Here is a 12,185-nt window from a genome sequence, read left to right as displayed (position 1 = left end):
CTTTGCATTAGAGGAGAGAATTCGCTGCTGGCTGTGCACCTCTCTGCACTGCTTCTGTGTTTAGTTCAGGTAGGTAAAGGTACCCAAAGGTGCAGCTGCAACTTCTCTCCTATAGAAAGAGACCCACGGAAATACAGAAACCAGGGAAGGAGAGACTGTGTGTCTTCAAAGTGCTCTGATCCTTCAGTGTCTGAAAGAGGCATTTTTTGCTGGTGCTACAGGGCATCCTAAAAGAGTCTGGGCAGGGATGTTCCTGCAGAAGAGGATCTGTGCAGTGAGGAGAGACAGGAGCTCTGCTGCTTTCAGACTATGTTAGGGCCAGGAGGAATGTGGTTTTGTATGTGGCTGAGAACTCTTTGCTTCACTCCCTTTGAGTTTTACTTTTGAGTGTGGGTGTGAGCCTTAAAGTTCAGCAAAACCAGGTCATGTAAGACAAGATTTCCCTTCCAATTTGTCCCTAGGAAGGCAATGACTCAGAAAAGGCTGGCATTATGAAGGGGGCAGCTGTTTAGGCTGACCAGGTGTCTGTTAGGTCAGTAATAGAAAAGGGACCCTGGGGCTTTACCCTGTATTTGCTATGGTGATACAGCTTTCTGTTTGCATCTATAGAAAGGATACAAGGAAACATCAGGGAATCTTGGGTGCTATTCTGATAAACTCTAAAAATGTGATAAGTTCTTAATAATAAACAGATTTGGTCAGTGTTTTACTTGGTAGTCTATTTAGTAAAAGTGGGAGAGATTTTCCTTTTCCAAAATGATTTGCATGGTTGAAATATAGTTCTCATCCCAAAGAAGGAGGAAAAGGTGCTATTCTAATTCTATCCTGTAGCTAAGTCATCTTCCAAAGAAAAGAGATAAGGTCAGGGTTGTTTTCTCTCCCTGCTCCTCTTCAGAAAGCTTGAAGACAAGACCTCCCCACTTCTCCAGCATACAGAAAGCCTCAGACTGCAGGACTATCTTCTATATCTTTCCTTCTGGGAGCTCTTCCATTTCGTGCAAAGTACTTAAACATTAAATTTAACCAGCGAGTAAAATTGAGGCTAAGATTCATTCAGGGACTCAAATGTAGGTGTCTCATATCAAAGAGTGCCTATTAGTGCCTTTACTATTGTGGTATTAGATAAAAGGGAGGAGAGGGACAGACTTGAGGAAGGTGGTGCAGGCATCTGTGCCTGAAAATACAGCTTTTCATTTCCTCTAGCTTTGATGAGCTTTTCTAATGAAAAGCAAGTTAAATCAAGCTTCTGCATTCAACAAAATAGATAATTCATTTAGGTAAGAAGAATGAGCTAAGTGTTTTGCTAAGTGTCATTTTGACATGTCGTTGGCTTGACCAACACTAGCTCTTAGTAGAGGACCAGTACAACTGTACTTGTTTACTGTCCCAGCATTGAGTCTTGCCGGGAGAAAGCCTGACTGCAGCCTACAGTGCTCACTGCACTGAAATCACTTCTTTTTTAAGGCAGCATAGAAACCAGCTGATCTGATTTATTCAGTGGCTTTTGTAGCTATGAGAAAGTACCTGACTCTCCCCTGGCTGGCGTAGGGATTGCTGCAACTGAAATCCTTTGCACCTGCAGCCTGTCTGCATCTGAGATCCCCACTGCTGCTGCAGGGGGCTTGTGAGTGCAGGAGAGCAGGGCGAGGGTTCCCCAAAGGGGAGTCGTGCAGTGATGCAGCGAGAGCGGCGCTCCGGATGGGAACACTTAACGCACAACGTGACCACGGTTATGTAACGACCATGGCTTATTAAACAGCCTCACTGGGGGCATGAAAGGCAGGAGCCTGATGAGATTTTGGTATGCTACGCTGGATTCCTTCCTGTCCATTGAGCCAGCAGTAATTAGGTCTTATTTATTTACTTTTGGTGGGTGGTCATGTAAAACCACAACCTCCCGTCACACAAGGAGGATCTCCTCCATCCAGCAAGTGTGTCTGCTCACATGCAGCCAGCTCGCTAGTGTTCCAGCAGCAATGCCTATAACAAATTTTAAGACTTGCATGATTACAATTGAATTTAGTTTTGACCACTTAGTTTGTGTTTGATCAGTAGGGTGATGAGGAGACAGTTAAAGCTGCACGACACCTCTGTCATGTAAAGTTCAAATTGGTTTTGCTTTTTTCATGTTTTCCTTTTCCCCTTCAGCAGGAGGGTATAAAACGTTGTAGAGGCAATAGGAAGACACAGCCAGGGCATGGCTGGCTCATGATACACACGGGCTGGGAAAGGTCCCTGTTGGAGACAAAGATTCTAATCTGCCAGAGTGTGTGGCATGTTTTAGGAGGGGGGGAACATGCAGGATTTTAAAACAGAGGTGGTCCGAGGTGCCCATAAATGCTTCAGAGGTCAGTTTTGGAGGTGTCTTGTGTCTGTTCCTTTTTGAATTTTGCTCCCCAAGTCCCACAGAGTGGGACTCACATGCAGCCCTGATTCGGCACTCAGTTGCTCTGGGTTTACACCACTGTAATACCAGTGATTTAAATAGCTTTTCATTGGCATAAAACTGTCACTGCATGACTGTGACTCAACCATACAAAAAGCAAGGTAGTTGGCTTCACAAGCAGAATAAGAAACAATGGGCACATTCTTTGCAACAGTGCTAGCAAATACTCTTCTGAACAAGCAGCATATTCCAAATACATCAACTGTCTAAATACTACTATTTGGTAGGTAACTTACAGAGAATTGATTTTCCATAGTCTATTTCTACAGCACCAAGTATGCATTTCATTTTACCTGCTCATCTGATCTCAGTTTTATTTACCTGTATGTCTGTGTATTGTATATGAATATTTTACAACCACGCTTGAAAGGAGTCACCAAAAGTTGTCTTTCCTGCCAAGCACTTCTACATTTACTCAGGGCTTAATGGGGGACAAGCAAATTCAGTCTTGTGCTACTCAGTATATCTGGTAATAATTATTATTTTTGTTTTGCAGAACCCCAGCTGAAAGGAATTGTGACAAGGTTATTCAGCCAGCAGGAATACTTCCTGCAGATGCACCCAGATGGTACAATTGATGGGACCAAGGACGAAAACAGTGACTACAGTAAGAAAAATTAGCCTGTTTTGCAACCCAATTACAATGAAATGCATCACCTAGTGGGTCTCACTTGTGCAGCTTCATTTTTGAAAAGCTCAGATTAGGAGGAAGACAGCTGTTTTCTGCACATTTCTTTCTATCTATCCTTCCCCTTTAAACCTTGCCAGTATAATTTCATATGTTTCCTCTCTGATCTTCTTCCCTCCTGCCCCGATTCTGTAACTGCCATCTGGGTGGGGTGGAGAATAAAACCCATGATTTGAATTGCTGCCAGAAGAGAAAGATTATATTTATACACATGCCACGTGGGTAAAGGATACGGGGAATTCTCTCTCCAAGGAGAAGAGGAGAAAATTGTTTTCACTATTTTAGCCTCAAAAATTCAGCAAGCATCAGGAATTTCTAGGCTGGAGAAAAGCAGCTGTTCACTGAAGTCTCGTGCTTTGAGGCTGGTGTAAAGGCTGAGGGTATCAAATAACCTTGTCAGAGGAGGTCATCTTCCAAAACCGTGTTCAAAGGAGTTGGGTTCGTGCTGGACAGCAAAGTGCACCAGAGCCACACAGTTTAAAATCCATGGCCGTGTGCAGGAGCCACACTGGTTTAAATACGTGCAAAGTAGTAGTCAGTCTTCCTTTTTAAGAAGAAGTTGTTTTGTTAATACCAAAGCTCTTCAAAAGGTTAAAAAAGGTGTAGAATATTTTCAGCAGCATCTCTGCGTTTCATAGGCATCAGAGTGATGCCCCTAAGTGGGCAGTTAAGCTCAGATCCTTGCTGCCACAAATTGCATCAATAGAATAGGACTCAAGTCTTGCTTTGTCCTACCTATGTTGGTTTGGAGCTCCCTGTAACACTGCTAAAGGGGTTTTTAACCTGGCCAGCATGGAATTTGGCTTCCCAGTCATTATTAGAGGTGAACAAAAGTTCATCTGTGTGGTAGGGTTGATGGAAGCAAGCTTCATGTACTTTGTAAAAGGAGGAGCCTGCTTGATTTGTGGACCCATTTTGCTCTAATTTAAGGAAGCTCCTACCTGGATTGAAGGTGACATTTCTCCAGGAAGGCAGGGCCTGGGCTGCAGGTGAGGGTGTCTGTAGGGGTTCAACACACATGTCAGGGCATTGACATTCTCCTGTGAAGGTGCACTTGGACAGGGGTGCAAGGTGGCTGCAGCCCCACGTCCGTGGTGTTTGCCCCATCCCCAGGAAGCTGCAGGGTGCTGTAGCAGGAGCATGGTGTGTTCTGGAGCTGCCCTGCTGCTGGGGGTCCATACATGAGAGAGGAGCTGTGAGAAGATGGTGACTGAAATTGCAGGTGGCTGGCAAAGCCCTTGTGGAATGACCCAAGAGGCTGCATCTACCAGAAATGTGGCCTGTATCAAATGCAAATGTCAGGTTTTAGTCCTTTTTCATACACTGGTGTTGAACAAAGTAAATATTGGGAATTGCAGTAGCACAATTTCTGATTCATGTGCGGAGCAGGAGAATCTGTGGACTTCCACACGCACACTTTTACTCTCAGAGACTCAACAGGTCTCCTTCAAGAAGTGTCTGGCCTTGAGATACTCTCAGGCAGACACCAACACATGAGGTGAGTTCAGTGGGCTGTATTAGCTGCTTTTTCTTAAAGGAAGAAGACCTAGGCTGTTCTTAAGCTGCAGAAAATCCCATTGGAGGCCTATTTGTCAAAAACATGGGAAGATATGCTAGAGATGACAGGGATTCATTGCCCTCATCTATCATGGAGGACTGAACAACAAAGTAATGGGCTTAAATGGGAGCAGGGATGAATTTAGGTAAACAGCAGAGAAATGTAAGAGCAGTTCAGCAATATTTCAGTCTGACAGGGGAGATGAGGGAAGCTGCTGCACCCGCAGTGGATTCAGGGGAACCTCCTGAGTTCCCATGGCTGAGGTTGGGCCCCAATTTGTCCAAAGAGCTGTGATGTATATATCCCCCCAGGAATGTCAGAGATGAGTTTGGCCAGGTGCTGAGTACTTGAGAGCTGCTTCCACCCAGTCTTTTTAACTGGAAATAGATGGGCTGAAGTACCCTTCTAGAGTGTAAATTTGTCTGGTGAGATGGCAGCCCTGTCTCAGCAGCTTGGTGGGACAGGAGGCATCTCATTGAAGTGTGCCAAGCCACTGGCTCAAAGTCAGGGGCTGAGCTGGAAAGTTTAGGCAAGTTTTTGAGAGAAGATCGAAGCCAAAGAATTCCCCATCTTCTGATCTCAGGGGATCTCAAAAGAGGGAAAGAATCCAACCTGATAATATTTGGCTCCTGAAAATGAAATTAGGACTGTGCTTTATTCAATTTTATGTAACTTTTTACCACATAGTCTCCTCCATAAATCTTCAGCTTGAATGAACATTATAAACTATGCGAAGCTTCCAGTTACGGCTTCAAAACAAAATCACATTTTGCACTTTGGAAGTGCCAAAATAAAGCTGAGTGTCTTTTTTTCTTTTCTCTTCCTCCAAAAATCTCAATTTTTCACCAGAAGAAAATCAAAAGTTACTTGTCTAAGTAAATAGCTTACAGATTCACTTCACTGCTGTTTTCTGTTTTGAAGTACTTCTCCAGAAGATTCCTGACCAGCCAGTCAGAAGTGTGTGCAAGAGCAAAACTCATCGAAGACTAGATAAATAATATTTTTCCATCCCTGAAGAGGGGTAGGTTAACTTGCATCCACAGCAGAGAAGGGCACTCTTGAGGGCCACAGGAGAAGATCCTTCCCACTCTAGATGACCATCTATTCTCCACGCAGAAGTCATCTTAGCACAGTTAAATACTGGTGAACACCATCTTCCATACATTGCTTTGTGTCCTGTGTCCCCACACTGATTATTCAAATTAGCATTGTGAAAGGATGCATAATTTTCATTAGGAATTAGCTTGGTTTACTCTGGCAAAATAAACGTTTAAAATGAGACACGCCGTGTCCCTCAGATACATCTGATGCAATTAAAAGTTCTAATAAAAACCCAGTTATTTATACAAGAGGAACTGCTAATATTTAAGCAATTTTTCAGTTAATTATTTGTTGCCCATTTTATGTGTGTTCTTGAAGCTGATGGCATTTATTTTTCACCTTCTCTCACTTAAAGAAAAAAAAACCCAGAAGCCAAGTTCTAATGGCATTTGAATGGGCGTCCAGCCAGCTTCCCAGGAACCAGCACTTGGGACATCTGTTCCTTCTGCCATGCCGTTAGAGACATGCCATCTCAGTGTAAGCAAGGGGGCACATTCTCTGGTTGCTGGCATTGTGGTATGTGAAGAGTTTTCTTCCCACTGGAGTGCGTTTTCATGGTGTATGAGGCCCCTGTTTGTGTTCTCAGGGTGATGTATGAACCCCATCTTGGGGCAGTATCCTTTCCTTCCAGCTCCACTGATCTCAAATGGCCTTTCAGAGCTCACTGCTGCTGTCAGTGCTTGCATTATTACTGCTTTTCCGTGGGCTGAGCAGGATAATGCCCCTTCATTAGAGCAAGTGGCCTTCCTTGTCTGCTTACATAATCCTGCTGAACATCTGAAAAGCCTTGGCAAACAGACAGTACAGAAAGGATAGGTGAACTGGACTGACCAGGTCGAAACAGCCCAGCATATCTAGGATATTGCTTGGGGCTTTCCAGCCAGAAGCACAAAAAGATTAAGGAGGCTTGCATTTCAGCATCCCACTTGGGTTATCTTCAGCTGTGCAGAGCCTTGTCCAGTTCTTTCAGACATTTCCAGGAATGAGCTATTCCATAACCTCTCATGTTCCAATGCTGCACTATTCTCCTTGCAGAGAATTTTCTTCATCCAGTCTTCATTTCTGTTTGAGGCTTTTGTTTAGTGCCTCTTCTCCTTTCATTGTGTTCCTCTGAGAAGAATCTGTCTGCGGCTTTCCTTTCTTTGAGCTAAGCAAATGCAGTTCCCTCTGTTTCTTCTTTCATATGTGTTGCACCAGAGCCTCTTGATCGTCTCAGCAGCTTTCCCCAATCCCCTCAGGGTCTTAATCCACCACCTCATGGTGCTGAGGCTGCTGTTGTCCGTTGCATCTTCCATTAGTTCTTGTTATTCACGTGTAACACAAATGTCTTGCTCGAGAACAAATCACCTGTTACAGATGAGTTTAGCTCCTCTGACTTACTACTGTTTAAAGCTGAGCATATGTACCACACCTTGTATAGGGCAGATCTTGCCTCACTTCCATTTCTGTAGAGAACTTAGACCCATAGTGAAACATGCATTCAGAATTTAGCTGATAAATTACCATAACATAACAGTGACAACATACTCGTGGGTTTAGGACTGGAGTGTGCTAGAAGTAGTAGGGTCAGGCGTAAATACTGCTAGTTGAAGATGGTAAGATGTAATGGAAGAAAAGGGGCACAAATATTCAACATTTTCAGGTTTTATTTCCTTTTGCCCATGGGGTAAAAGAGCATGTCCCTTCCATGAAACAGCAGATAGCACAAGATATGTGCCATTTGCATTTGAGAAACAGTTTTAAAAGCAGTTTTTAATTTTTCTGTTTTTCACATCAGCACACCCTGTGTCCAATTCTATTCTACCACAGCTAGTCCTCTTTCCCATTTTCAAATCTGGTGATTCAAATGAATCAGAATTTTTTTTCCTGACAAAGAATGAGACATCTTGCTTTTGAGGTTGATTGAGGGGTTTTCCCCCCGTTTTTACATTCTTACAATAAAGCTTATAAGCTTTTAAATCTCTTCTAAACCAAGATGAAATACTTATTTGGAAGCATGATAATAAAAGGTATCAACTTCTATGAAGGTATTTCTAGATTTGAGTGCAGACATAGCTCTGGGAATTTACAAAATCTTGATTGACCCAAACTGCTGGTTTTTTTAATAGAGGAGGATACTTGCTTTCTAAAACTTTTGGTTGCCAGTTACCTATGTCAGCTTTGTGTCCCTGTGCTTGCCTGCCCACTTGCTCCCCTGCATTTGAGGAGATGCTCTGCCATGATGATGGGTGCAGCAGGGAGTTTGGGAACTGGCAGTGGTCCTCCTGCTGTAGCATAGCACTGTAGTATTGTTCCTGTGCTCCCTTTGCATGTAGAAGTGGAAAGAGATTTGGAAACATGTGGATGCTTCCAAGTGGAACTTCGCAACCACTAATTCTGAGTGTTATCACCTTGCTGCCTAATGAATGCTTTGAACAATCTGTCACAAGTTTTCTATGCAAGACAAATTGGCTGTAGGAAATGAGTGATGATGCCCATTTTGTTTCATTATTAGCCATAATATGCTCTATTTTTCAGTAGGGGGAAGAAATAGGGAAGGGGAGTTGCTTATAGACTTGTTAATTGCAGAAGGTTTTAGACCTTCGTGGTAGGGAGAAAGGGATAGGTAACACTTTTAATGCTGAGTAGTTGCTCTGGGGTGTGTTTGCCTTGTCTAGGGACAGTAGCAGAGTAGCACTGTCCTTGACTCCAATTACTCACAGACCAATACTCAGGCTGGACCGCATTTGCCATACACATCTGTTGACATTCTCCCCCAGAAACACAAATACTGGATTTGATAAGCCTTCAGCACGTGCTTTGATGTTTTACTGAATATGGTGCTTAAAAGCACAAGAAGGAGCTGAGAGTAGGGTTTTTTTCACTAGACTTGAGGTGCCTCCATTTTGGGGAGCTCATTGAGGGGAGTCCTCCAGTCTTCCTTGGGAATTAAGTGAAGAAAAAAATTATATTCATGTGTGCTGGAATTTATGGATCGTGTTTTGGAGACAGCCTTGAAACCAGCTCAGCCAAGACACCTGGTAGATGTCCTGAGCAAAGTGGCATTTCATATTCTTGTTTCAGGGCTGTTGCGTGGGAAGATACCTTGAGCGAAGTATTTCCGCTGTATTTGTGCTTGTATTTCTGCCTGACCCTGTGCCCATCATTCCGTATCTTCAGCTTCCTGGGATGAGTTCTAGTTAGCTCTTTGTAAGCTGAAGCACAAGGGATCTGGCAACATCTAAATACTCTTGATCTATGAATCTCAGTAGAAACAAAGCTGTGCTAATGCTTCAGTGCTCAGTCTGTCAGTGGTAATAATAGTCTCTTCTTTGAGCCCATGCTGTTAGAAATGTAGGAAAGCCTGACAGTACATTAATGTATATACTCATAGGAAGGGTCTTTCAATGAGATACACGGTCTGCTGGGTGGGAATCAAGCAATAAAGTAATTAACCAGGAGGAAGTGGTTGCAATGCTTTAATCAGAAGGACTGCAGTAAAACTGAATAATGAAAGATCTTGTCCTCTTCTGTCCTCTCCAGTGCTGCTCCTGAATGGGGAGCAGTGCTGAAGTCCTGGAGTGGAGCACTATTTCTTGAGTTTCTTCATTCCCTTGACAGTCCAGGATCACATGGGCAAGCACACAGTCAAGTTAATTTGCATCCTTCTGGCTGTGGTCACTGTCTGTGTACTCTTTTAGTATATGGCAAATACAGGAAAGTGTGATTAGGCTTAAATGTGTTTCAGGGTGAGCTAAACTGAGTTGTGTTGTGTTTGCCACAGGCAAAGTCCTGTATATGTGCAGTTACCTTGGCTCAGCTGGCCCTCAGAAAGCCATCACGATGCACTCACTTGGGAGCACAGATGAGCCCTTGGCATTGCAAAGGCAGTGATCAGACAGACTGATGGGTATGTTAAGGCATTTGGGAGGCAGCCAAACCCAGTACTTACAAACATTTCCTGTCACCATCAGCTCCATGGCTGCAGTCCTTCCCTGTGGCTGGAAGCAGGATGGTTGATTCTAGTTCAGTCTCTTTTGTGAAGAGGCAGGAGTGGGGTGGGCTGGCCCTGGGGCAAAAGCAGCAGTGGCCATGCAGGGTGATGTGTCCATAACATTTGCTTTTCTTTTCCTTCTACAGCCCTTTTCAATCTAATTCCTGTGGGTCTTCGCGTGGTGGCAATCCAGGGGGTGAAGGCAGGTCTATACGTTGCCATGAACGCTGAGGGATATCTCTACAGCTCAGTAAGTACTTTGCACTGTTGGGCTCCTGGAGTGCCTTGGTTTTGTGGGTGGGAGGAAGCAGGCTGCGCTGGGACTTCCAGCTTTTTCTGAAAACAGTCACATATCAGCAAACCTTTAAAAGCAAGAGCAGCGGGAGCTGGTGCAAGGCCATGCAATATTCACTTTAAAGTGTCTCCACAGAGAACTGTGGCAATAATTCCTGACCTGTGAAGATACACTTTCTGTTCCTTTGAGTACATACTTAACGTAGGTCACGTTGTAGAGGAGGTTGTGTAGAGTTGGTTATACTCTGATTTCACATTTATGAAATGGCATGGACTCAATGGGATTGCTTCTGAATTGCACCCAGATACCTGGTCATAGGTGGTGCCCCAATGGGTCATATTCTGCTTTTGACTGCAGTGTAAATCCACAGCAATACCCTGACTCCTTTCAAAGGGTTCTGGACTATTCTGTTGGCAGAAGTTCCCTGTATTTGTGTGGTCTTTTTAATGCACATAAAAGATAAGTGCAGCAGTTTTTGCCGACTAATTCCCTTATAACTTTCTTAGATGACATGAAAGGGCATGAGGTTATTCATAAGATTCTCATTTAAAGTAAGTAATTGATTTTCACAGTGAATAATTGATTTGGTGATTTATTAAATATGGCAGCCCTTTGCCAGAATTTTTATGCTTCAAATAACTTTGTTCTAGTTCTACATAGTAAAAAGTGATAGTTAATAATACACTTCTCATTTCTGTAGTTATGATAGCTTTACAGTGTATAGCCAGATTCTTATCTCGTCTGCCTTTGTGTAAGTTTACAGTGCAGCGATTCTGCTTTTGTCTGGGCACTTACTTTGCTTTAAAAGTGTATGTGAGCATGGAGATGGGACCACTGAAAAGACAGCAGTTGGGGTTTCTCTATGCAATTTTTCTGTCTTCCATCTTTTTTCCTGGTCAGTTTTATACCACTAAATGATTGGGATTTACCCTTTTCCCTTGAGATGTAACAAGGCTCTGTCTCCCCAGCAGCTCAGGGTAGAAAACAAGTGGATGTGTTAGTATGCCTGGCGAGATAGGTCTCAAAACTGGCTGCTTGTCAAGAAGAGACAGAGATCAATCTGGATCTCTGTGGATGCCAGACGCTTCCTGTTCTTTCATAGCCCAGTAAACATAATTGACTGCTTCTAAATAAATTAAATTGCTTTACTAACAATGAAAACTTCCTCTTTTTGTAAAGCTATTAGAGTCCTAAAGGTAATACCAAGTATGGTGTGGTACTGCATTGTTGTGCATGTGTCCCTCTGGGTACATTGTCAGGGGCTCAGGACTGCTGCTTTGCCCTGTTTGTGCAGTGCAGAACAGGGTTCTGGCCCAGTGCTGAGGCTCCTTTTACCACCAGTGTCCTGTAAATGAGGATTGCAGGAAATCAGAGTGTGTCACAGAGCCACAGCCAGCCAACAGGGTCTTCTTGGACCAATGAGTGGTCATTATTTTCTGAACAAATAGTGCAGGGGAGGGAAAGGTGTGGGTCTTGGGCAAAAGAAGAAACAGAGAGTTGGAAAAATGATGTTTGACAGCTGAAAGACTAGAGAAGATGCAGAGAAAAAGTATCTCTTTCTAGTAGTAGTGAGACATGATATAAAGGGTGGGAGGGACACACCAAGAGGTGGTAGTCGGCAGGAAGACCACGTTGTTCAGGAAGCACATCTGTTAGTCATTTCAAGGATCCTAAAAGGCACCAGATCACACATGTATTCAAGTGAGGGTGGTTTAATGGGGCCTGCTTATTTCCAACAAGTGTGCCTGTCTTGAGTAGGAAGGTTAATCAGGGAAGGCTGATGGGGAAGGATGCACTGTGATGGCTGGTGGCTAAAGAAGTGAACCTCATAATATGCCACAGCTTGATGGCATTGAGCTCTGTCTGAGCTAGTAAGAGTGAAACTGTTCATTTTATCAATGGGATCCAAGGTTTCTGCTTGCAGTAAAAGGGTGATACTGGACCGTTTCTACTCCAGGGTGATGGAACTTTTTGGATATTTTCCTTGTGATGACTGGTGGCTCTGTCTTTGTCTTGCAGCAGTAAATTAATGAATTCACTGTGCTTGGGAGCAAACCCCAAGGCAAGAAAATAGAAAATTTGTGGATAAAGTGTGTTAGGAGCAGGGAGTGTGGGTCAAGCTCA

At 43.6% G+C, this 12,185-nt stretch overlaps 1 protein-coding gene across 3 annotated transcripts in view; it reads left to right on the top strand.

Annotated features, from left to right (window-relative positions):
* The window catches only part of FGF12 (fibroblast growth factor 12), a 220,793-nt gene that overhangs the window by 139,629 nt on the left and 68,979 nt on the right, over positions 1-12,185 (top strand). For all 3 annotated transcript variants that reach the window (XM_039556821.1, XM_039556822.1, XM_039556820.1), the window contains 2 exons: positions 2,943-3,053; positions 9,913-10,016. In XM_039556821.1, the coding sequence (XP_039412755.1) occupies positions 2,943-3,053; positions 9,913-10,016 (215 nt within the window). The remainder of the gene's footprint in view (positions 1-2,942; positions 3,054-9,912; positions 10,017-12,185) is intronic.

The sequence above is a fragment of the Corvus cornix genome, chromosome 9, assembly GCF_000738735.6.
Source record: "Corvus cornix cornix isolate S_Up_H32 chromosome 9, ASM73873v5, whole genome shotgun sequence".
Taxonomy (NCBI): domain Eukaryota; kingdom Metazoa; phylum Chordata; class Aves; order Passeriformes; family Corvidae; genus Corvus; species Corvus cornix.
This window is presented reverse-complemented; position numbering and strand designations above follow the sequence as displayed.